The sequence below is a fragment of the Mus musculus genome, chromosome 6 (assembly GCF_000001635.26).
Source record: "Mus musculus strain C57BL/6J chromosome 6, GRCm38.p6 C57BL/6J".
NCBI classification, from domain to species: domain Eukaryota; kingdom Metazoa; phylum Chordata; class Mammalia; order Rodentia; family Muridae; genus Mus; species Mus musculus.
In genome coordinates this window covers 121,433,772-121,460,292 of record NC_000072.6, presented here as the reverse complement: position 1 = coordinate 121,460,292, position 26,521 = coordinate 121,433,772, and the positions used below count along the sequence as shown (strand labels likewise).

The 26,521-nt window shown below is 48.2% G+C and overlaps 1 protein-coding gene across 7 annotated transcripts in view; it reads left to right on the top strand.

Annotated features, from left to right (window-relative positions):
• Positions 1-26,521, top strand: part of Iqsec3 (IQ motif and Sec7 domain 3) — a 100,812-nt gene that overhangs the window by 13,446 nt on the left and 60,845 nt on the right. For all 7 annotated transcript variants that reach the window (NR_110358.1, XM_006506111.4, XM_006506112.4 and 4 more), the window contains exon 2: positions 16,053-16,136. Coding sequence is in view for 4 of the 7 variants with exons in the window: in XM_006506111.4 (XP_006506174.1) it covers positions 16,053-16,136 (84 nt within the window). In the remaining 3 variants the exon portion in view is untranslated. The remainder of the gene's footprint in view (positions 1-16,052; positions 16,137-26,521) is intronic.

Here is a 26,521-nt window from a genome sequence, read left to right as displayed (position 1 = left end):
TCTAGACTGTACCAAGTTGGCAAAACCAATCATCACAGTGAAGGGTGTAGTAGATTTAGTAAGAGATTCTCAACCGGGATCCCACTCTATTCCAGGCAGTTTTGGAAATGCATACGGACATCCCAGAACTCTAAGTGGCTGACATACCTGCTGGGAGATAAGTCTCAGCCAACCTTTAGTGGGTCAGGGCCCACTGTGGCTGCATCCCCCACAGGATGCTGTGGAGCATCCTGTAGTGCCCAGTGCAGCCTACATGACGACGATCTCTGCCAACGATACCAGTGCTTCTAGTCCAGGGAATTAAGGCCTGTCATGAAGTGTTGAGAAAAATGGACCCATAGGATAATGTTGAGCAAAGAATCCTTATAAAGAACTTGGAATGTTGAGTTGAGAAGACATTGGAGAAGAGAAGAAGACAGAAACAGAGAGTTTAGGTAGGAGGTTTGCACTGCGGTGGCTAGGACAGAGGGAGTGGCAGTAAACGCGGCGCTGGGCTGTCCAGTAAGTAGATTAACATGGTTTACATCAGGGGCTTGTCTCACAGACCAGGCCACACACCCCCGCAGCCAGCCCCTCTCCAGGCACTGTGGCTAGAGTTGACAGACCATCTGCTGTGGGCTGTGGCGAAGGCTGTAGTCAGTCACATTGGACTGCCTGAGGAGGGAAAGGGAAAGAAAAAGGAAACACAGGCAACCAAAATTGTAGGCACTTAAGTCTACTTACCGTGTGGCACTGGATCCTCAGAAACCTTAACAAAGAAACCTCACTTGGCCTAGAGGGACTGAGAGCTCTTCAGAACCCTGCAAGGGCTGCCTGTCTACCACATTAGTATTTCCCAACTCTCTTGCCCCAAATGACAAAGCAGCACGGTGCCCTTCTTAAACCTAACCTTACAGCATGCGCCTGAGAGAGACAGAGATTGGGGATGAGTTCAAGGGTCGAACCAAAGTCATCAGAAGGGCATGTGTTGAAATTCAGACAGGTGAAGGTTGAGAGGTCCAGCAGACCCTTTGGGGGTGGGTGGGGATGGGGGTCAGGGTTGGACATTGAGTGGGCCTCTGGGTGGTCTAGAAACAGAAACTTGAGTTGGCTTTTAAGTCCTGGAGACTGAACAATACCGATAACTAAATGAGAAGGGCTGGGATGGGAGACTAAAGAGAACCAGGGGCAGACTGCTGGCACACACCAGTGCTGGGAAATGGGGAGGAGCTGAGATGCAGTAGGCAAAGGTGGGTAAGAAAAGCTTAACAAACCCCAGGAATTGCCACAGAGGCTGCTGCTGCCAATGTGGCCTTCCTTGCCCAGCAGGACAAGGAGAAACTGACCAATGCCTTCAGCAATATTTAAGCAATTGTTATCTGAATGGCAAACATGATTCGGGTGAGCTTCAGGGAGAAGGGAGAGGGGCTTAAGAGAAAAAGCAAACCTGATGCAAAGATGCAGCAACGTGTGGGCCTGGTTTCCTCCGGATTTAAATGAAGCAACTGGAAAGAGACATTTTTAAGGCAACCAGGGAAATTTACATGCAGACAAGGTATTAGCAGAGATTAGAGAATTACCATTAATTTAAGTAGGTGTGATAATGATACTGTTATTATATCTCTTAAAAGTTCTCACCGGTTAGAAATGCATGCTTGAATAAAATGATGTTATTTCTGGAGTTTGTTTTAAGGAGGAAAAAAAAAAAAACTCCACCAAAATACAGGGATGAAGATTAGCCAGCAGTGTTTGAAGTTTCCCGGGCAAGGAATGTAAAAGGAAGATAGGATGTAGAGGATTGCATAGAGTGTGTGAAGCGATCTCTTTGATGAATTTTGCCATGAAGAGTTGTGAAAACTGGGGTGACGGAGGCGCTGCTCTTCACAATGGAGGGAAGCGTACTCCTTTCAGCAGCATGCCAGGCAGCTTCGTGTACTGGCCACCCACTGCCAGAAAACTCCCAACCCAAGCACTGCAAAGCAATCAGCAAAGACTCCCGGAGGAAAGTAATTGTTTAATCACTGTAAGTGCACAGGAAATGTGAGCTTGCACTTACCACGGGGTGGGCACCGCCGTATAAATGCCCTACAGACTTTCTCTCAATATGTCCTAGTAAAATGTAATGAGTCTGCTCCATTCCACAGCCCGAGCCACATGGGGTTGCTCTTCGGATTGAAATCCAGGCAGCGGCTCTGGTGTTGAGAGCCTCTCTTCTCCCCCCTGCCTCCTGTGGATGACTACAGTCGCAAGCATCCAAGCTTCCCAGAGAAGGTTTTGCAAAATGCACCTGTCTGGGTCTCTGCCCTAGACTTGGTCACAAGGGGATGCTTTTAGAAGGGGTTCAAATTAAGCCCTGGGATTCTGATGCCTCTCCCTACTTACAAACCACTAGAGCAGCCGGATATATTCATTGGCCAGCACATACTCCCTAATTTCATGCATGGAACAAGGCTAGAAACCCAGTGCACGGCTGAGTAGGAAAAGGGAGTGGAGAGAAGGAACAGAAGGTATGTCTGCTGGGGATGGACAATTTTATGTATGTTCCTCGGGGAGGAGTCAGTATCTATTGAGGTAGACTGTGGTCTGTTGAGAACCTCCTGCGTGCCAGGCTCTGCTGCTGTCATTGGCACTGGGGACTCACCAGCAGATCACAGGGTCTGCCATTGTGTATGCCGTGAGATTCAGGGGAACCTGTGAAGGTGTCGTTTTAGCTCATAAGAACGGAAAGAGCTGTGCTGTTAGGCAGGACCCCCCGGGGAGGTGACATTTGAGCAGAGGAAAATTAAACCCTACAGTAGAAAACAGGTGCTGGGCTTGGCTGCTGTCATTGGAATGGCCCGACTTGAATCTGCACCAACACCTTTCTATAGGGAAAGAAGCCCATGCAAAGACCCTGGGCTATAGGACAACCGTGTGCTCTAAGGAAAAAAGAAGGAAAGGAGAATATAGAAACCTATTGAGGTGACAGCGGGAAAGAAGAATGGAGCAGGGGTTGGAAAGGGGATTTTTTTTGTGGGTGGAAGACTCATGGGAAGTCAGGGGGTGGCTGAGCAGAGGAGTGATGTCATTCAGTAGCATATTAAACAGCTGAAGGGCTCAGAGCCAAAGAGAGAGGTCACTCACTGCTATCCCAGACTCAGTCCTGAAGTATTTAATTTCTGCTGGGCATGGCATTTATGGGCATTTATTACCTCGTTTATCCACATGGCCCTCGTGGTAATGTATCACTATCCCTACTCCTCAGAGGTAGAGTTTGATTGACAGAGAAATTAGGGTGACCTACCCAAGGCAGCAGAGAAAAAAGGAAGAGCTATCTTTTGGCCCTGCACACAAGCTCTGTAGTCTGTTAAAGCCTGGCGTAGCTGTCTCAGTCTTAGGGAAGAGTCCCTCTTCCCCAAGCAAAGCCTAGTCTGGGACATAAACCAGTGTTTTGGGACAAAAAGACTGGTGGCACCATGCCCATATGACAGTTGTTCATGTTGTTATAGCTGTGAACTTGGCCGTTGGTCAGCTTGTCTCTGTCATGCCAGGCAGGGCTGATAAATGTCACCCACACGTAGCCACAGGGTAATGGCTTACAGGTCATCACAGAATTTTGACAATGTCCATGGTGTGTATGGTAAAGAGGGTTCATGTAGGTGGTAAAAAAATCCTTGGTTTGACCTCAGTGTACCAGGTAACACAGGTAACACGTATGAACATACAGGGCTATGTGTGAAAATGTGGACATGTGAAGCTACATATCCGTGTGTATGTGTGTGTGTGTGTGTGTGTGTGTGTGTGCACATGTGTGTATGTGCATGTGTGCATGTGCGTGCGCGCACACGTGTGTATGCATATGTGTGTGTGTTTGTATGTATGGATCTCTGCTCTTTGAAACGGGTGTGCACAAGTAGGTTGAGTGTTCCATTATGACTGATTTATCAGAAGAAAGTAGGTGCTCCATGAGCCTACAGGTTAGGTGCATACTGTGAGCAGGGTTAGCGCTTAGAGGTCGGGTAAAGCTATGAGACAGGTGATTGGCTGGGTGAGGTCCAACGTTTTTGTCTAATTCTAGAGCTTTTTCTATGGAAGACATAATCAAGGCTCTTCCATTCACAGCCCAGAAGCCATTCACGCCCACCCCCACCCCACCCCCACAGAGGCCCGGAGTAGGAGAGTGGAATATAAGGGACACCAGAGACAGTGTGAGGTTATGCAAGAGGCACAGCTGAAGTCTTAGCCGTGGGTCCTCAGGAGGTCATCAGACCTCTCTTAACTCTGGTTTTCCATCGTCCAAATGACACCAGTGCATAATTATAGTTATTAACATAATGTATTAACCAGGCTGTGCTATTAAGACTATATTAAGCACGGAGCTCTTCTTAGGACATGACCACTGCACAAACGCAGGTCTCATTGTTGGCCAGACTTGACGGTTCCTGAAGACATGTGCACAATTGAAGGAAGGTGAGTTTTAGGTTCCTGCAGTTCTGGTGCTGAGCAGCAGGCCTCAGGGTGAAGCTCAGGGTGAGGCAGCCTCTGGAGCTGCCACTGGCTTGACAGCCCTGATTCACCCTATGCAGTCATCTTTACTCAGCAGCCAGGCTCGAGTCTACCGAGTAATGAAGAGGTATCCTTTGAGGGAAGCTGGCAAGATGCAGTGAAGGCTCAGTTCTGTAACTCGTAAGGTGCTGCCAGCCTGGCGCTGGGAGGCCACCTAGCTCCTGTCAAATCTGATGGGGCTCAGATTAAACCAGACTTTGAGCCCAGACAGCTCACTGTCCGGGCTTGCAGAGCGGAAGAGAAAGCAGCCTGAGCCCTGACCTTCTGGGTCTGGGGTAGGTGGCTAGAGGGGAGCAGGAAAGGTAGGTGAGAGTCAGTGGCTCACTCAACTTGCAAACTGCATCTCTGTTCTGAATGAATCTCCCCAGAGCCTTCCAGATGGATGTGAAGTGGGGGTTATACAGAGGTGATATATGGAAAGGGATTATATGCCTTGAGCCTGTGGTGGCAATGATGAATAGGTCCATATGCCTATGGCATGCACTGGTGCTTTCTTTCATTTGTCTGTGTGTGTGTGTGTGTGTGTGTGTGTGTGTGTGTGTACACTCCTCTCAATACCCCCATTGCTTTTGAGTCCCTCAGGAGCCGGGATTTATTTATGGATTCTGTGACGAGTAGCGGCTGCTCTATCATGTGCCTGGCCACGTCCTGCACTGGATGTGGAAATGAATTGGCCACAGGAGTGGCTCTGGAAAGCTCATTCTAGTGTAGGGAGCTGTGCATTGCATATAAACCCCAGCAATGCGCCAGGAAAAAAACTGGATGTTGCAGCCAGTTAGTCATCAGGAGAGCCGCTGAGAGCTCACAGGTACGTGCTTCAGGGCGGCTCTTTGACAGCTGAGCAACTCAGGCTGAAAGAGGTCAGAGAAGCTGCCTGTGAATCCAAAGCCATCTCGGTAAGAAGACAACATCTGAAGGCAGGTCTCACAAATCTACAGCCTACTGCTGTTCTGGGAGCCATGCCTTCTGCTATGATTTGAGACGAGGCCTCTGTGAAATCTCTCTCCCCATGAATGAGTGGCTCCCTCTCAGCATCACATGACTGCAGCACACAGCCACACCATGCTGTGAGACTTGTGTCTTAAAACCAAGCCCCAAACTCAGCATGCAGTGAAGTCTCTACTTTAAAGAAAACTGCAGTCTGTCCAGGGCTTAATGGAGACAGCTCTTTTCTGTTCCGCAGAGCCTGAAGGAGGGAGGCCTGGCTGGGGCGGCAAGCCTTGTCTTTAGGGATGGTCATCAAATAGCTGGCATCTGAGGCTGGTTAGTGGTTCCTTTCTTCGTGGGTCTCTCTGGAGCAACTGCTTGGACTTCCTCCCAGTGCTGGTTACCAGTTATTACCATTTTTTAAAGGATCAGGAAGCAAAATAGCTCACTCCTCTGCCAAGGAGAGAAACCATGATGAAGGATGTTTTGTTCAGGAGGCTCTGGCCACCGACTACTGAGCTGAGTTCACTGGGAAGTGGAAAACCCCCTCATTTGGGGGAATGAAATCATTGGGAATCCCCATGGGAAGGTGCTGCTGAGGGTCTGAGGAAGACCTCAGATGCCAGTGGGGGAGGGGGACGAGAGAGCGAAGGGAAGGGAAGCTCACTCAGCATGGACTCTTCTGAGAGCCAAAGAAGAAAGGAGAGCGAACTAATAGAGAAATCACGGGCTCGTGACTGGAGCTGTAAGCAAGTGTTTGCACCCAAACAAAACAGCCTACGAAGCTAACAGCCTTGGAGGACAGTGGGAGATGGAGAAAGGACAGGGGATAGAGAGAACCTGTTACTCAGAGCCACACAGGGAAGGGAAACGGTACCATTGCACATGTTGATAGCAGCTGCCATCGATTAAGCTAACTGGTATTCAAATGCTTTGTGTTTTAACTCATTCCTCTCCGTAGCACTCCTAAATGAAGTTCAGTTTTTGCTACAGATTTGGATGTAGTTTATCCCTGTCAATATTTGTGCTGAAGCCTGCTTCCCAGTATATTTCAATATATAAAATCTGAAGGTGCTGTGACCTTTAGTAGGTGACACTTAATGGGAAGTGATTGGGTCATGAGCTTTAAAGGATTAATGCTGATCTCAGAGCAGTAGATTAATTCCCACTAGAGCAGATTAGGTCCCACGAGGGTGGCCTGCCATAACTTAGCTCGGCTTCTCTCAGCTTTCTTGTCCTCATACCATATGAGTCCTGTCACACACACACACACACACACACACACACACACACACCTGACATCTTGTGCCTGCTGCCATGTTCGGGTACAGTTAGGGAGACCCTCCCAATAGCCATACTGCTTAGATTTTCCAACTTCTAAAATCCCGAGCCAGGACATGTTTTGGTTTTGATACACACAGCATTGGGAATTTGGTGACAGTAACAGAAACCAGAGTGAGATAATTACACATCCCTTACTAACTCCTTCCGCCATGAGGAAATGGCTGTAAAGTCCACGGCACTGGGAAGGACTGAAATCTCATCAAGGCTTCCTGACACAGTGACGTAGGGGACACTGCTAAGGGACACTGCAGGCAGCTCCTCGATACAAAAGCAGAGCTGAATGAGGTAGGGCTAGGTTTCTCAGTGACAATCAAGGACTTTGGATTAGAGTGTTTAGATGCTTTATTTGAGGAAGTAGAGTTGGCTTTTGACACAGCGTCTTGCTCTGCCCTCATCCAGCTGGGAAGTCACTGCTTATTCCATGGTGATTATGAGCCCATGGCAATTCTCTTGCCTCATCTTCGATAAGCAGTGGTTTTTCTACCTGGGTGTCACGACCCCCCCTGGGGGTCGCATATCAGATATTTACATTAAGATTCACAACAGTAGCAAGTTTACAGTTATGCACTAACAATGAAATAATTTGACAGTTGGGGGTCACCACGACACAAGGAACTGTGTTAAGGGTCATAGCATTAGGAAGGTTGAGAAGTGCTGGTCTGGAGTATTCAGATTGCAGGTGTAAGCCTCCCAAGTTGTGTTTGTTTGTTTGTTTGTTTGTTTGTTTGTTTGTTTTTGTCCCATGAAGAAAACTTGCTCTCCCCCCTCCCCCAAATTAAAGCTAGTAAGCAGCTCTAATGCATAAACAGACCACACCATACTTCCATGAAACAGCAGTGTCTTAGTCAGGGTTTCTATTCCTGCACAAACATCATGACCAAGAAGCAAGTTGGGGAGGAAAGGGTTTATTTGGCTTACACTTCCATGCTGCTGTTCATCACCAAAGGAAGTCAGGACTGGAACTCAAACAGGTCAGAAAGCAGGAGCTGATGCAGAGGCCATGGAGGGATGTTCTGTACTGGCTTGCCTCACCTGGCTTGCTCAGCCTGCTCTCTTATAGAACCCAAGACTACCAGCCCAGAGATGGTTCCACCCACAAGGGGCCTTTCCCCCTTGATCACTAATTGAGAAAATGCCTTACAGTTGGATCTCATGGAGGCATTTCCTCAACTGAAGATCCTTTCTCTGTGATAACTCCAGCTGTGTCAAGTTGACACAAAACTAGCCAGTACAAGCAGGCTTACGGTCTTCCTTCTCCACTTTCCTTTTAACATGGATGTTCCTGGAGTGTCTGATAGTTCACCACAAGACCAGCCTCCTCTTCATGGGGACACCTGATAAGCTGCAGCATGCTCTCAAGAAGGGTCTGGCTGAAGGGGACAGCCAGATGCTCACTACCCAGGACCCTGTCAACCATCTTTCTCCTGGTGGCCAGAGTGGGAAGATCTGAGAAGGTTACCCCAAAGGAAAGTGAGAAGGCTGCGGGGGCTCCAGGTAGAGATGCCAGGCCTTGGCAGGCTCTGGCAGGGCCCTGAAGCTGACTAGGCTGTCACCATGTCCCGAGACTAACACAACATAGCTTTCTGTGCTGTGAGTGCCAGCTCTGAGAAGAGCTGTCATCACTTGCCATACTGAGGTCTTCCACACCCTTCTACATCACTTTCAGAGTGTGCCACTAAGCACAGGACATCTACACTGACATTTACAGTGAGCGATGGCTGCCAGTCCCTGGAGCAGAGACTAATAGTATTAGCAGTAGTCATTAAAAGAGTCTGGTCCTACACAGGGCTTAACTTTCTCTCACGGTGACTTCCCATCCATGTCAAATCCCCGCCACTCAGTGAAATAAACAATTTGGGGACAGGAGCCTCATTAATGATGACCATCATTGCATCCCATACAATGCATCCCAGATTGGGCTGCAGTGCACACAGGTGTCTGTCTTCAGCTCAGGTAATTTCTGCCACACATCCCAGGGACTCTCAGGCCTTGGGTCTGGCATCTTAATTCCTCCCATCCCACCCCTAGGTTTCTCATTGTCCCATTTTCTGGCCCCTGCACTCCTCCATCTCAGTGATGAGCCATCTGGTCTCTGCAAAAGCAATCTAGCAGGAGGAAGGAGGAAACACAGCATCTCCTCCCGAAGCTGGGAAGGAGGTTAATACTCAAGTGACCTGGGGTTGTGGGTAGAGGGAGGATTTAAAGATGAAATGGCTTAATAGGCTCAGGAAAATGTAAGAAGGGAGAAAGGGGGGGACACAGATTCGGTCTTTTTCTCTTTTAAAATCAGTTCTATTCGGGCGCAATTATATACAATGAAATCCACTCACTCTAAGGGCATGGGCTGATATGCTCTGACAGACGTCTGCTGTTGTGTAGCTGCTGTAATTATCAAGATATAGAGCATTTCCATAGCCCCAGGTGACCCGAGTTCCTTCTGTATCAGGCCTTTCCCATGTGGCAGAAACAGACCCTCTGCCTTTTCTAGACTGGTCTTGTTTTACTGGAACATGTTGGAAATCCATCCATATTGGGGCATGTGGACTGGTTCCCCTTTACACGGTATCTATTCCACCATACAGTTATGTTGCAATTTGCTTGTCCCTTTAGCAGATCAATGAGCATTTAAACTGTTCCTGTCCCCCTTTCTATGTGTATCTGCTGCTATGAATAGTTGTGTGTCCCTGTGTGTTTTCATCTTGAGTAAATACAGTTGCAGGGGCTTATGGCAAGAGTGTATCTAACTTTCTAGGAGACTGCCAGACTGCCTTTTTGCCTTCCCACTGGAGCTGTGGGAGACTTCCAGGAACTGTACAACCATGGCAACACTTGGTGTTGTGGTCAGGAATGCCAGGACACCGACATGTCCTCCCCCCTCATTATGTGCCTTTGTATTTACTGCAGTACTTGTTCTCTTAAAAGCCCTGCAAGGCCAGATGTTGCTGTTGGCCTCATGAGACGATTGAGAACATGGGTGTCCTAAAAGATAAGTGACTCAGGAACACATAGGGATTGGGATCCATGTGTGGGGACTTCCAATGCCTTGCAGCGGTGCCACAAGCCAGCCTAGGGTCGGATGATGGCAAGACCTCCAGTCAGGAAGAGATGCTTCACTTGGACTCTATGGGCAAATGGACTATACTCAGGAACACTTTCACATGGACAGCCTTGGGCTGGTCCCACCCTAGAAAACTCAGGAACAAACCTGCTATTCCCTTCTCCTGCCTCTTGGGTTCCCTCAAAGCCTCTGGAACACAGTTCCTTCAGGTGGGGATGGTTCTCCAGAGGGGTGGGAAGAGAAGGATGAAGAGAGAAAGAGAAGAGAGAAGCTGTGTCCTGTTGATTAGGGAACCAGGTACAGGCTCTAGGACAATGTCAGGGTAAGCGTCAGACCTGAGCAGAGACCATGTGAGGCTGTAATTCCTGAGCTTGCTCATGGCTTCCTTCCCAGCTGCAACCACCCTAGAGCTTTAACCTTTGTCAACGTACTGAGAGCCAGCCTTGTGCCAGGCACTAATCTCAGTTCCCCAAAAGGTCCAGGGGCACAATCCCTGAACCAGCCTGTTGAGCTGTCATTGTACCTTAGATGGCCTTGTGCCTGTATTAACCACTTTTCCTGTTGCCCTGACCCAATACTGATGCAAACTACTTATGAGAAGAAGTGTTTATTTTGACTCTAGTTTTCAGTGGAGGAGGGCTCAGTCCATCATTCTGGTGGGAGGATGCAGTGGCTGGGTCAGCTACGCTGGTGTCAGTGGGAGTGTGTGGTAAGGCTACTCACATGGTAGCCAGACCAAGAAGAAAGGAGCTCTGGTTCAAACCAGAACTGAGTAGACTCTTCATAGGCTGGACTCCATGTCTAAAGGGTCCACAGATTTCCAATACACAATGGCACTAGCTGGGAACCAAGTGATCAACCACATGGCCCTGGGAATGTTGCGTTGTGAGAAGTTTGGACGAGTCGTTTACCCCTTTCTTTAGTGTATAAAAGGGGCTGGCAGTGCACACCATGAAGAGTTGCTGTGAGGAAGGAGATAAACTTGACACACCACTGGCAGTTCACAAACACAAGGCGCCTCAGTTTCTTCTTCTGTTGAGGGAATTCTGTTCTATTGAGAGGATTTTGTTGGGGGTTGGGGTCATTTAACCATCACTTTTCTGCTGTCTGTCACTTATCAATCATCTACCATCCATCCTGATCACCCAGACCTGTCCTCTCTCAGTTTTTCCACTGATGTCCCTTTTGTGGTCGAGGACCTGTGTTCCTGGTACATCACATACAGTTCCCGTGTCTCCTCGGTGTCCTCTCTGTCAAATTCCATCTCCTGGGGTTTTTATGTTCTCAGAAGTTTGGGGGAAGGTATTAGTGGAGTATCCCTAGTTTAGAACCTAAGCTGCCTGTGTGTTTCTCATGATCACACCTGGACTATGAGTTCTAGAGAAGGAAGACCACAGAGGAAGCACCTTTCCCACAGCATATCCCATTTCCTCTTTAGCGAGAATGAGTTGGTTCTTTGGCCCCCTCCTTAACGCTCCCCTTCAAGGTAGAGGGAAGAGCAGTCTGCAAAGGCTGTAGGTAACATTTAGCCTCCTCAGGTCAGGGGACTTGGAACATGACCTTGAGCAGGGGAAGGTATTGGAACCCACAACTCAGTATGGGCTCAAATTTCAGTAGAAGGCAGGGAAGAAAGCTTTGGGAGAGTTGGGGAGGCTCTAGGGAAGTGGATGGAGGGACAGTGGGAAAGGGTTTGTGGAAACCTCAGCCTCCAAGAGGCTCCAAAGCATAATGTTCAATAAAGACTGAACCCCAGCAGCACTGCCAACTAGCCAACACCTGGAAAGGAGAAGGCTTTCCAGACTTTAGGCTCGTATCAGCCATGGCATGTGTCAGTGCAGTTAGGAAATTGAGAGTTTGGGGCCCCTCAGGGCCTGCCTTCCATGACTGGACAGCAGAGCAGCTCACAGCCAGTCCCCTCAGGCACTCCGTGTCAGCTGGTAACTGCGGCATGCTAGGTTCTCATTCCTGAAATGCTATCCCCTGGCTGGGCAAGGCTGTTCGCCTGCCTATGTGCTTGATGGCCTTGCCAGGAACTCTAAGCCTACTGCGGACACACAGGGTGATGGACTGGAACCGGAAGTGTAGGTGAGGCTTTGCCTGCACACTCAGTTTATGTGCGCCACCTCCCATTGCTGGGGCTTCGAGCCTGTCTGCTTCCTGCAAGAGTCTGGCCTTCTACTCCCCTCTTCAAGCCTGGAAGTTCTGGATATTATTACAATGTCTTTTGGTTCCAGACACTTCTCCATAAAGTTTCTGATGTGTCCCAGGAAGCCAGAGCTGGAGGAGAAAGTGGAGGAAGCTGGAAAACTGATCATAGGACAACTCTAGATATATTGTCTCTATCCTGGGCCCCGTTCTCATCTGTAGCATGGGTAGTTAGAGCCAGACATTTAGTTTCCCTCTCTCCTCCTCCTCCTCTTCCTCTTGCTCCTCCTCTTCACTATTATTATTTGCTCTCCCCATTACTCTCTCTGTAAGGAGGATCCCCTTTTCCTCCTCCTCCTCCTCCTCCTCTTCCTTCTCTTTACTATTATTATTTGTTCTCCCTATCCCTCTTTCTGTGGGAGGTATATGTCCACATGTGCATGTTCCTGTGCATGTGGAAGATACACTAGGTATCTTCCTCCATGGATTTCCTTTTGGTTTTTGGGGGGATGACTAGAAGCAGATTTGGGGGAGAGGGAATATTGGAAGCAGATTCTGATTGAACATTGACTGGCTGGCTGGATAGTTTCTGGGGATCCTCCTACCTCTGTGTTCTGACAGCTGGAGTGCTGGCTGGGAACCTGAATTCAGGTCCTCATGTTTGGGTGACAAGCACCTAACTCCTGAGCTACCATCCCAGCCCCAATTATTTTCTTCATTGCTCTTATATCTATTCTTTGGTCATATTAGATGTTGGATTCATGCTCTTAGGCATGCCAAGCCTTCGTTCTCTCATTGACTGCCCTCAGTCTTTGCCTTTTTATAATGCCATATTAGTTGAATAACAAATTAACAAATCTATAATCATATGATATATCCTAACCTATAATTGACCCTTTAAATTAGAAAATTCAAGATAAAATCAATATGTGATTCTTAAAGTGACAACAGTATTGGTGTTGGTTTCAGACACTTTCTGTTCCCATCCAAATATATATTCAGTTTTAATGAATTTACAGTAATAGCATAAACACGAATTTATAGTTGACTTTTTTTTGTCACTGTCGCACCAAGCATTGCTTTTTCTCTTGTATGTCTGACCTCTTCTCTTTCTGTCTCAGCTGCAGTAGCCAAAGTTAACAGCGTAGTCTGCACATAAAGCATGGAGCACGCACGTGTAGACTTTACACTCGGGGATGTCCTGGTTTGCATTCTATTGCTGTGATAACCACAATGACCAAAGACGGCTTGAGAAAGAAAGGGTTTATTTGGCTTAGACTTCAGTATAACAGCCCATCATTGAGGGAAGTCTGAGCAGGAACTCAAAATGGAAGGCACTTCAGTGCTAGCTTAATTTGCATTCTGGAGGCAAGAGCTGACACAGGGGTCACCAAGGAGCAAGGGATCACAATGGCTTGCATCTTGTGGCTTGTTCAGCTTTGGATACAGCCTGGATCACCTGCCCAGGAGTGGCACTTCCCACAGTAACCTGGACCCTCCCACATCAACGATTAATCAAGAAAACGTCTCCCACAGACTTCCCTACAGGCCAATCAGATGCAAGCATTTTCTCAATTGAGGTTCCCAGTTTTTCCAATTTAGCCCTAAGTGTGGACATCTATTCTCAGACCAAGAGATAAAGTGCTGGCTCTTTTGGACAGACATGTAATTACAAGGTATGGCTGAAGGTCTCACAGGTTTATTACCCACTCCTTGCTGCCTGGAGTGTTGTTTCTAGCTGTTCTTTCTTCCCACAAAGCAATGCTCCCTTAAACATTTGGAGTAAATACCTTTCTGAGAAATATTTGAGTCCTTGTAAGTATAAAATCCCAGCAGTGGTATTTCTGGATGGGAAGACATATCTTTTCTAGTTCCCCCAAGCAGCTATAAGAATCATACCTACTCAGGCAGAGCTGAGAGTCCCTGTCTCCCACAGCCTTATAACAGTATAAGCAATCTTGTTAATGGTTGCCCATCTGATGAATAGGCTATGGTACCTCAGTGCTTAATTTGCATTTTGCCTGTTATGAGCTATGTGGAACATCTCTTCATATAACAATCCGCTCTTTAGATTTCCTCTTCTTCCAAGAACTATTTCCACATTTTTCTCTCCTGGCTTTGTTTTTTCCTTCTGGGTGCATTAGAGCTCAAGGAAAGAAGACTATTAACTTGACAGAGCAGCCGAGAGAAGCCACTTGAGGCACAAGAGGTTTATGTTAGCAGTTTTAGAAGTCACAGATCAGCATGGCAGGGGAGACATGGGGACTGGAGCTGCTTAGACCATGGTGGTGGGAACCTCTGGTCTGTGGTAGTGAAGTTTTGCAGTGTGGTTTTATTCAGATGCTGGAAGCTCAGTTTGCAAGAGACAGGACCAGAAAGAGTTCCCAGGTACCCACTGGTATCAGCCATGCCTCTCATCCTAAAGGTTCAACAGCCTTCCCAAATAGCACCACCAGCTAGACCAAGTGTTCAAACACAGGTGCCCATGCAGAACATCAGAATCAAGTCTTAACACCTTCTTCTGTACATGGTGCAAGACACTTTCCCAGTCTATTGCCTCTTGTGGCTTGTAATAGTATTGTTGTATAACAATAGGGTTTCACTACATAGTACTAGCTAGCTTTGAACATGTTATATGGCTCAGGCTAGCCTTAAACTGTCCTGTTTACCTCAGCCTCTGATACACCACAATGCCAGCATATCTTTTTCTTATTGGCATCTTTGTTCTCTGTTTGGTTCAAAAACATCTCCCCAACTCATAAGCTATAGTTCTGTTTCCTTCTGATATTTTTTCTTGCTTAAACATATACTCTCTGTGTTATTATGTTTATCTACTTAAGGTAAGCTCCATTGTTACTTTCTTCCACGGATATAGCTGAAAGTTGTGCCCTATCTAGGTCTCCTATCTCAGAACTTAGGGACTCTTAAGAGGTGCCTGGGTGGCAGATTCTAAAATTGGGTGGTGGGGGGGGAGGGGTCTGCAAAGTGGCACAAAATCTCTGTTCCCCAGAGACATAACTTTCCCCTCTTTGTTGTTCTGCAAAATGTGCTTTAAGTAAAGTGTTGGTTTGGACAAGGTACTCTGGACTTTAAGGAGGTCTGGAACCCTCTTTCAGATGACCCAGGATGCATCTAGACTGTCAGGTCTAGACTTAAGAAAGGAGAGTTGACAATAGGATGTGGTAACGTCACCCAACAACAAGTGTAGTATTTGCTCCAAGTTGGCTCAAAGCAGGCACCAGAACACAGTGTGTTAGCGCCAGGGGAGAGGTGCGCTTGGTAGCCTGCAGTTTATTAAGGGACATGGTACTTGAACCCCTACCAGACCACATGAACTCAGAGTCCCTGGGGTGCAGAACCTAGGCGCTGGTGGCTCTAATAGGCAGCTAGGGTTAAGAACCAGTCCTCCAGTACAATTTCCTGATCTCAGTAAAAGTGCAAGTTGTCTCGGTAGAGCTGATAGGTGGAGGCCCACAGAGGTGAAACATGAATCCAGCCGGCCATGCCATCCAGAGTTCCAGTGAGAACCCACATTTCCACTATCTCCTCTCCGCCAGGCATCTTGCTGACATCTCTCACCAAGCAGCACACCCCAAACTTCTGGGAGGCAACATGAAGTCCATCTGCACATGTGGAGGGTTTGCATGTGTGGGGTGGGCTTTTCAGTGGTTTGCAGATGCCAAGTCCTCGTGTTTAGACAGTGTTCTGCCTTACAGAACTTCTAAGGAACAGGATCATAGAAAACTAGAATAAAAGAGGTCTCCATGAACAGAGAATCGTGGGTGGGAGCCTCCTGCAGAGATGCGCTCTGCAGTATAAGAGCAGTAGACCAGGGAGACTGTGCTAAGGGCCTGTGTTTGGATTGACCCAGGAATGATTGGGAAAACCTGGATGGATGGACGATGTGTTCTGCTCACTCTTCCAGAGCAGTGTTTGATTGAGGGGGTTTCAGGTAGGGAAAGGGCAGCCAGGTTTTGGGGGAAAGATGCTGAGGGGTCTTTAGAACTGAACTCAGCCGGCCTTACACTCCGACCTTCTCCCTCTCTGCCTGCAGGAATGAGACTGTGCTACACCAATTCTGCTGCCCTGCCGCTGACACCGAGCAGAAGCCTGCCTGCTCCGACCTGGCTTCCCAAAGGTGCGAACTGGACCTTCCTCCGCTCCCTGCCACCCCTCTTCCTCTCTGAGCCCAGTATCCAACATGAGCTGCTTTGGCCTCTTGTTAGTCTTGTGTGGTCTGTTTGCTTTTCTCTGCCTTCCCATCCTCCCATTCCTCTTTCCTTCCTCTGGTCCTACGTAAGCGATTCCTACTCCTCAGGGTCATTATACCCCATTGCTCTATACCCAGCCACATTCCTTCCTTCCGATCAGCTTGTGTAAATTAATGGATTTGGCAAACAAGAGAGATGATTTTGACTTCACACATGCGGGTTTTCCTTGTGACCAGGCGGCTGGATTTAGTGGATGCTCAACCCACACACTCTGCCTGGCCTTCCTGTGGCAGAATCAGTTTTCCTACCAATCTTCCTCTTTCCAAAAAGGGGCCAAGGAGACTGGCTTTAACTGTAAGGATTTCTCAACCCTCACTGGGCTAGCTGACAACCTGGAGAGGAAGGGCAGTGGAGATACAGCTGGGCTTGGTGTCCCTGCCCTGTGCTGTCCTCATTCTGTCTAAGCCAATCACACTCCCCATTGCCTCAGTCACCTTTGCTGTGGTCCTGTCACCAGGCTTTCACCACACTCCCTCTGTGCATCTCTCCCTCCCTGCCTTGTGCTTTTTGCAGCCCCCCCTCCTCCTCATCACCCACATCGCTGTCACCTCCCTCTGTCTTTCATCTTCTCTCAGTCTCTGACAATTTCTCACGTTTCCTTTTCCTTCACATCACCTGTATTCTGGCCCCATCTTGAATCTCCAGATGTGGAAATGATGTTAATTCTTTAACATCCCTGGCCCTCAGTTTCCTCATCTGTAGAGTAAAGGGCTGGGTCTGTCTAGAAAGTAGAGTTTACATGTAATGTCACTGATCTCTGAGTAGCTCTGTGAGGCAGAGCAGGCAGGAGATCCTCCCTGCTATGCATGGGTGGAGAGGGAGGTTGACTGTCATATATAGTCAATACCAACACCTGGCTTTGAACTCTCAATACTCTCCATTTTCATATTTGAGATTTCATGATTCTATAATTGTGCCCTTTTCACTCCTTGGGAAACAATGAGGAATATTTTTTTAAAAAGCACACTCACACACACATACACCACACACAAACATGCGCGCGCGCGCACACACACACACACACACACACACACAGGCATTGCTACTCAGATGTCCTTAAGAGGAGTAACAGAAAAAGACAAGACTCTGAGGCAGATACTAGGGGCCAACAGAGGGACACATAGTCTGGGTTCTTAAATCCAAGGCTTAGGAAGAGGTGGGGGTTCCCCGAAGGTTGCCAGGATGGAGGAGAGGAGATAAAATGGAAGGGCTAGGGTGTTCCACTTTGTGTGGTCTCTCCCAAGTTTGGGGCACACAAGGCTCACTTGGCCCCTTAAGAAGCCCTCTGCTCCCATCTAGTAGGGCACCTGGATAACAGAGTGAAAACAGCTCATCAGAAAGTTAGAAAGAAGAGCAATGGAAGACACAAGAGGAGGAAAGGGGAGAAAAGAGTAGAGGAGGGGGCACAGGTGATACCACATAATGAGACAGAGAGAACTGGCTCCTTCCTTTGGATGGTCACTGTTCAGTTGGCAGAGGGGGAAAAGTGGCCTCCTGCCCAAGTAGTCAATGCCATCTTCAGTGAACATTGTGATGGCACTGCCTAAGCACAAGGCTCCTTTGGAAAGGGTGAACAGAGATGCTAAGGCCCAGGTGGGGCAGACTCTTTCCTTGCCTCTCTTCCACTCTCACGGTCTTCCAAGTCCTGCTGCATGACTCCCCTGGACCCACCATATCCAGCAGCACCAGGAAGGAGTGCAGTACTCTATGACAGTGAAGGTTTTCAAAGCTTGGAGTGGATGGTAGGCAAACCCTTCTCTTACTTCCCAAAGGTTTGCTATGTCTCTGCTAGAAGTTCAGGCAATAGGCTTAGAGACATAAGTGCTGGAGGAGAAAAAAACAAGAGGTGGGAGTCTCTCAGGAATGTTCCAGGAGGGATTCTCAGGGTCCTACAAGGTACAGAGTCATTTCTGCATGAGACAGGCAGTCATCCCAGATCAGTGGCCTGTCTCCAGATTTCAGCTATAGTCCTGGCTGGCTGGCTGGCTGGCTTATAGTTTCCTATAGTCTGTTTTATCTATTGGTCTGATGCCAGCTTTTTGGATCTTTAGGGAGGACTGGTCAACAACTCATGTGTCTGTTGGTTTCTGGGAAAACTTCAAACTAAGACAAATTTTCTCCCATTGGAATCCCAACATCTGCTCCTGAGCCTTACACGGCCCTTTGATCCTTTCCTTGGGCCAGGCATCCCACCTCCAGAAACAATAGACTAAACTTACCAACAGCTCATCAAGAAGACCATGCCAAGGCCAAAGACCAGACTATAGGCACAGGCATGCCAGAGCCTCTGGATTTCCCTTAAACTCCTTGCCATGGCCAGACTGGTTTCCTACTATCTCTGTCAGTCTCCAGACAGAGGACCTCTGCTTGCCAGCTGAGGTCAAGGTCAACACAAGTTTGTAGCATATCATTCTCCTACTGCAGGGCTGAGTCAGGGACCTACCTGTTTCTTAATCCTTGGGCTCTTCTCTTAGGGGATCCAACAGTTTACCTACCTGTTCAATTGTGTTATCTTGAGGCCAACACTGTAGACAGAAAGTCACAGGTGTCTAGAGAGACCCCCACTGGCTCCCAAAGAAGCAGAGAAGCCCAGTCATAGGGAAGAGAGGACAGTCTCCCCTGGTCCCCAGCTGGTATCTGTGTCAGGAATGACTCTCTCTAGACCTGGAGCCTGCCAGTGAGTGCTGCTTGGTGGAGAGGGAAGAGCTGCAAATGAGTAAATCTGAAAGCTTGTCTGTGAAGGGGAGGCAGGGACGGGCAGCAGGGAGCCAGGTGCAAAGGAGCCATTGTTGACTGGCAGAGGCTGCTGAAGCAGGATGAAGAGACTGACTCCCACACAGCTCAGGCAAAGGGCCTGTGCCTGTTAGCCATGGAAGTGAACCCTCAAGTAGGAGCCTGGGGAGGGAGAGGAGCCCCACTCAGCAGGCAGCATCGAATGGCATCCCTGTGACCAGGCAGGAAACAGCAGCTATATGCCAGCTTCTCCCTCTTCCCACCGCTGGCTGGGGACCTGGTGCTGGCCCCCTCCCTCCCTCCCTCCTCCTCACTACTGTGAAAAAAAAAATGGGGCTGTGCTCTGGGAGCTGAATAAGCTTGTAATTGCAGCTACCAGTGACATTCAGAACAATGGATGACCCAAGAGCTGGCCAGCCGCCTCCCAGCATTGGCTCAGAATTGCAGCCCACTTCTCTCCGTGGGTGGTAATAGGACTGAGGTGAGGATGGTTGGCTTCCATTAGAGTAATGGGAGGTGGGTGGCAGGAGTGGCGGGTGGCAGAGGAAGCTCAGCAGGAGGAAGAGGAACCCACAGCTAAGAAGCCTGGGGCCCCAGCATCCAGAAGAGAGTTCTCCCTCCCTTGGTGCCTGCTCCATCTCCATTGCCTCAACCCTTTTTCCAGGCAGTCATCTCAGCATACTCACATCTGTGAGACAGATGTGTCCAAGTGCACACAAGGACTCATGGCAGAAGGACCATGGCTGGTGAAGGCGAGTAGCAGAGCCAGGTCCAATGCTAAGACCTAACCTCCCTGGATGCTGACACTGGAATTTGTTTTGCCCCTCTAGAGCTCAAGGAAAACCCACCCAGCCATTTCACTCAATCTTAAGTCACATATAGTTCCTTTTGAAAGTATAGTGGGTGTAGAAATAAAAGACAAATGAAAATGCTCTCCAATCATACAGTATGAACTGCTGATAATATTTGAGTGGACAACCTTCTACTATTTCCTTTCTCTATGCCTTGGGTTTTATGTTTTCCCACCATTAAAAGAAGGAGGAGGAGGAGCAAGAGGAGGAGAAGGATGGATTTGTAGCCTGCATCCTCCTCTGGTATGCACCATTATAGTTTCTCCAGGGCCTCCAGTCCTAACCAGGCTTCCCTGGTCCTACCATGCCTGCCTTGGGTAGTGACTTACATGCCTTACCTGGTAACCAGATGACCAGTGATGCCTACAGCAGGTCCTAGGGATCTGCAGGATGATACTCAGCCAACTTAGTTCCCTCAAGGCGGGATCATTCTGGGAGGGGGAGGACTATCAGGCAGAGGTCCTGCACTGGCCTGGGGAAACCCCTAATTCATTCACCTCCAGCCTTCACCCAGCTGGCTGTAATGGGCCTGAAGCAGATCAATGGACCAGCTTGTGTTTACTAGACAATTGCAGTTTTCACATGCCTGTTCCTGTAGTCACTGAGGCCCAGAGACTGCCTGAAACCTACCTCATTCACTGATTTAAACCAGCCAAGTGGGCACACTGCTGGGGCATCTTTCCATGATATCCTTCAAGATACCTGGGGTCGCCCCCTTAGCCTGCCAGGCCCCAGGCCCTGGAGCCTCAGTGTCCTCACACCAGGGAGGCAATGTATGGCAGAGGAGACAATAAATAAATAAATAAACAAATAAATAAATAAATAAATAAATAAATAAATAAACGGACCCCTCCTTCAAGGATCCTGCAGTGTCCTGCCTTGCATGACACAGCTGACCCACTAGTCCTCGGGTGGAAACTTAAACCTCACATATATAGAATACAGGACAGAGCCGCCCCTGCAGAAAAGGGGGACTGAACAGGGAAGTCTAGCCTTGCCCCTCGCTGGGCTTCCAAGTACCCCAGAGACGGCATCCATCTGGGTCTGGAGCCATGCAATGGAGTGAGGAGCACCAGGGTCTTGGAGGGGGAAGAAATCTGAAGCTGAGCTGTGTGTCTCTCCCCTTTGATCCCATCAGATCCCATTCGTGGACTTCCAGAGCAGGATGAGCCACACCCCAGGAGTACCTTGGGGTGTACCTTGGGGTTCCCACAGTGCTCACCATTAGCACAGGTGGCCCGGTTTTCAAGTGAAGCTGCTTTAATTTTATTTACTGAAACTGTCTTATGCGAATCCTTGCGATGTCCTTTGGTTCCCATGAGCACCATCCTCTCCTTGAAGGCCTGAAGATTTCCTTATCCATGCCTTCCTGAGCTTTGTCTTGTTCCCCCTTCTGAAAGGCCCCCCCCATCACCCACCCATAAGAATAATTTATAAATTCCACAATGGCACCCAATGTTACACCAAAACTAAATAAATAAGAACCTTTTTTAAAAATTCAAACCAAGAGTTGGAGAAAAGAAAAGAAACCGGTTTATAGCAAGACTGGTTTAATTGTATCAGGCATTCGCGTTTCCTTTTTAGAGGCTTAAGGGGCTTTAAGATAGGGGGCATCTAGAGATTTCTTTTAAGATCTCTTAAAAGGACAAATGGTAGACGTGGTGGCAATATGCTTATAATTCCAACATACCAGAGGCTATGGCAGGGTTATCAATAGTTCAAGGCCAACCTGGACTACATAGGAAGATCACATTGAAAGAAAAGTTTATTAAGACAAAGACTGCTGATGAGGAGACAGAGGAGGCCAGTGTATGCGGCTGTCGCTGGCAGAAGGAAGAGCCAGAGGAGTGAAGAGAATGTGTCCAGTGTTGTGAAAGCATGGAGCAGCAGGGGCAGGGGACTCCACTGGAAGAGGCTTGTCATCTCCATTCCAGCTGAGGAAACTCAGGCAGATGTACAGTTGGGGCCCTCAGAAGCCCAGAACTTTTGCCAGCACAACAAGAAAGGGGACATCCTCTCTCTGTGCCTCAGTTTCTTCAGTACGGTCTGAGGGATGCACTGTCAAATCCCAGCTTTTGTCCTGAACTTTGACACTCTTTTGCTCTGCATCCAAGGACACATGTGATTCAAAGAGAGCTAAGGAGGTTCGCCCCCTCACCTTTATCCTCACAAGAAGTGTCCCTACACAACATCAGCTATGCACTTCTCAGTACGGAACTAGCAGCCTGGGTATCCTCCTGACCGACCTTGGGAAAGAATTTTGTGTCCCTTTGAGAAGATGGGCCAGGACGATGGAGTCTGGCAGAGGTGAAGACCAGAAGCCGTTCAAAGACAGCAGCAGCCAGTGGTGGCTGTGAGGCCTACTTCTTTGACTCATGTTTGAATGTCTCACCTTAATTGGACCAGCACTCACACAGACTCTCAGTGTAGTCATCACACTCTATGTCTATGCCAAAGCCTTGGAAGGCTTAGGGAGTCAGTGAGAGCTTCTTGAGTCCCCAGGGAAGATATCTTACCAAATATATTTTTAAGAGATTGATGTATCTTAACAGCATGAGTTGGCTAATTCATGATGGAAAATCACCTTAGAGAGCAAGATTCTGTTTGTATATTAGCAAAAACATGAGTCCCCTTCCCCCTCCAGGGATCAAAAGATGAGGATGGTCCCCAGAGGGTTTTTGGTGCCTTCCAGAGGCAAGGGAGTAGTGAAGTGCTCAGCAGGAGAAGATAGATGCAGGGAGACTTCATGACAGTCCAAAGTAGAGTAGGTGACAGTGATGAATAGAGTAATTCAAATCCAAGCTCAAATCTTGTCATGGTGCTTACACACTTAATGGTCTCACCTTCACTAGTGTGATGCAGGGACAGCAACAGCTCTCACCTTTGGAATGTTTTGGGGGCATTAAATATGATGATTATTTGGGGAGATGCCTGACATGTCCTAAGAACTCAGTGGATGCTGCTAGCTTCTTGAAATCTGGACTTTCTAGGAATAGCTTGATGGTAGAATAGTTGCCTAGAACACATGAGACTCTTGCTTCTACTCCAGCCGCGTGTGTGTGAACACACACACACACACACACACACACATACCCACACGCACACAACTCAAGGGTTGGTAAAGCGAGATTTTCAATACAACTGAGAAGTGTTTCAATCAACAGCCAGGGGTGGACCAGTGGGCGACAACTTAAAGCATGCAGGTGTATTTTGGCTCGAGGTTTCAAAGGCAGTAGTATTCAATGTTCATGTGGTTCCATTGTTTCTGGACCCCTGGAAGTACCACATATGGTGGAAGGAATACATGATGGTGGAAGTTTCTTATTTCATGGCAGCCAGGAAGGAAGGAGATAGGAGAGATGGGCTCATGGGAAAAAAAAGAGACCAGAGAAGAGGAGAGAGGGTGGGGGCATCACTATCCCTCTAAAGAGCACATCCCAGTGCCCTGACTTCCTCCCACCAGACCTCATGTCCTAAATGTTTCTCTCCTTCCTGGTAGAGCCACAGATTACCAGCCAACACATGATTTGTGGGAGCAGTTCAGGTCAAAATTCTAACAGCCACTGTGCTGGGCCCCTCAGAGAGAAGTCTTTTTCTTTAGGCATGGCAGGAGGGCTCACCAGGAGGGACTCGCATCCAAAGAAGTCTGTTCTCACCTGTGGCAAATACAGTACTGACTGAAAAGAGCCTGACATTCAAGACAGACTCTGGATGGATGGTCTTACTTAAGGCAGAAATCATAAAAAGGATTGTCTCAGATGAATGCCATGCAACTAGAGCAAGAGATTTGGGGGGATTTTCTAGACATCAGGCAGGAGATGGAAAGGTTAAACCAGACCTGGGATGTCACCATGAAGGTTATGATGATATAGAGAGCCAGGCATTATATCAGAAAAGTCTCCTTGCCAGGCCAGAGATTGTCTGTCTGCTCCTCAGAGAGGATAAATTAATTTAATCTCAAGAGTAAAGGGTTTAGGGCTCAGTCCTGCCCCACAGCTGCTGAGCAAGCTGGGCTCCCCGAGGCTTCCTCCCAAAGTCAGGATGTAGTGGAGAGGCTCTGGATGATGTGCATCATCTCTGATGCTGCAGCAGGCTGTCACTCCTTCCTGCTAGGACTATGGGAAATAGTGGAGCCAGTCTGGTATCTTAGTTTGTTTTCTACTGAAGCAAGAAAAGCCAACAGGACTCTAAAAAAAAAACCTCATAGGAGGAAAACTGAGAAGGACTCCAAGGACACCATAAGGACTCTTGCTTCACAGTGACTGAGAGTGTTTGAAACATTTACTCTACTGGTGATGCTGCTGTATCCAACTCAGAGTCCTGCAATAATGACCTTTCATAGTGACCACAGTACCGGATAGAACACTTCAGGTTTCCAAAGGTTTCAATTCATCATGGAGGGGACAGCATAGCAGAACAACTGAACAAATTCATGGCGGTGGAAGCTTGTGGTAGGGGTTGCCCAAATTATGGAGGACTAGGAAGCAGAGAAAGAAGAGGCTGTGTAAAAGCCCGCTCCTAGTGACTCTTCTGCACGCTGGGTCCTGGTTCTCCCAGCATCCAGAACCTACTGACTTGGTTCCTTTGACTGCTCTTCTGACAAAGTACCCTGATAAAAGCAACTCAAGGAAAGAGTTTGGTTCATAATTTGAGGTTAAGGTCTGCCATGGCAGGGAAGTCACAGCAGCGGTAGATTGAGGCGGCAGCCATATTATAGCCACAGTTGAGAAACAGAGAAACACAAATGTGCATTCGGCTCACTTTCTCCATTTTGTACAGTCTAGAACTCTAACCCAGAGAAGAGTGAGTGGCTCTTCCCACCTCAGTTGCTCTAACAAAATAATCCCCAACATTCCTCCCCAGAAGTCCCGCCTCCCAGGTGATTCTAGACTTCACTACATTGACAGCTGAGAATAACCGATCACCACAGCTCCAAAAACAGTACCACCAGTCAAGGGCTAAGACCTCAAATCATGGGTCTGTGGTGTCATTGATAAATCAAAACAAAGTAGTTTTCAGCAAGTCCCTAGTCCACATCTTCCTGAGGAAAGACCTTCCTGTGGCATGTGGTCATATTGAGCCTGTGAATAGCTTCCTTCCTTGGAACTAGCTCAGCGACAAAGATGAAGAAGCAAGGTGGGTGGATGGCCAGGGTTTTAACAGGACAAAGGCACAACAATGGGTCTCTACAGAGGTGGGAAGACACAACCCTGCCCTGTCTCATGGACGAGTCACATGCACAGATTTAAGCAGTCACTCTAACAAGCCCTATGAGGGTTCCTTGTGGATGGACAATTAAGTCCTCAGCCTCAAAACGCTGGGGTCACACACAGTGTGTGTGCAGCTGGAAATCATAGCACTGCCCAAACCAGCTGTAACATTGCATTAGAGTGTATGTATGTTCAGGAAAGGCTCTGGAGGCTCACCATAAGGCTGAGGGATATGGGGTGTTAGAAGACAGGAGCTTCCTAGAGGACTGGCTAATAGTTGAAGCAAGACAATGCCAGCCCACAGTGCTTCTCGGCTATATACCACGATTTGCAAAACTGAGTTGTGTGGTGGCAAAGGGCAGAGAAGGGTTTCAGAACTCAATTCTAATACATACCAGAACTCCATCATGCTTGTGGGAACATGATATGCTTGTCAACATGAAGACATCATACAGGAGACATCATACAGGTTCAGGTTGGGGTCTAGAGAGATTCTGTCTGTAGGAGACTGAGACAAGCCACCTGGAGTGTCTTGGGATCTGGCAGATGGGTGGTGGCTCTCATTGCATGAATAAAACAGGAACTTCCAGCTCACCACCAAGGCCAGCATCTCTGTCTACCTCTATGACCTCAGAATGATAGAGTGAGGGCTCTCGCTCAAACCAAGCTACTCTCACTTTGATAGGCAGCCCTGGAGGCAAAACAAACTCAACAGCCCCTTTTAAGGCAGCTGTGAGGCCAAAGCTTCAATGAGACCAATCGGAAAAGCAAATAACATCTCAACTGGGACCCTAGGGAGCTGGTGGAGCAGGGTTGTCACCACCGCAGGAGCTGTGGCTTGAAATGAAGAAATCCTCCTAGGACTTCTGTGGCAGACCTAACTTCCAGATGGGGTCATGGTGGTCAAAGAATTGTGGGCCAGGGAAGCTTGTGTTAAATGCTTTGGGGAAGAGATGGGAGGCTTCTGCTTAGGGATATGGGGTGGACTGAGGGTTGTAAGCAAGAGCTAGGTTGAGAGAGTATGGCCTCTGGTGGTGCACAGCCTCAAGAACTGGAAAGCCAGCTTCTCTTTCCTTCTAGATATTGAGGCATTTTGTCTAGAATGCTGCTGCATGGTGAGAAAGCAGAGTCCACTAAGGGAGGGAGATGTCCCAGTGCCAGAGAACACAGAAGGAAGAGAGACTAGCCCTGGTCTTGTTCTTCCCATTTTGTGTGGGATTTTTAAGCCTTCTCCACAACTTGGTTCTTGTCTGTCACTAACACTGGCCTTCTCTAGCCTCAGCCCTTCCCTAGTCCTATCTGGGGCCTGAGAGGACACTTGGCTTCCTACACTCATTCTGACCATCTAAAACCACTCCATTGATTCAAAGAAAGGAGAAAAAAGAAATGTGTTTTCGTAAAAGATTAAAAATCTTGAGGGGTTGTGAAGTGTGCTGTTAGCTTTTGTCTAGAAAATGT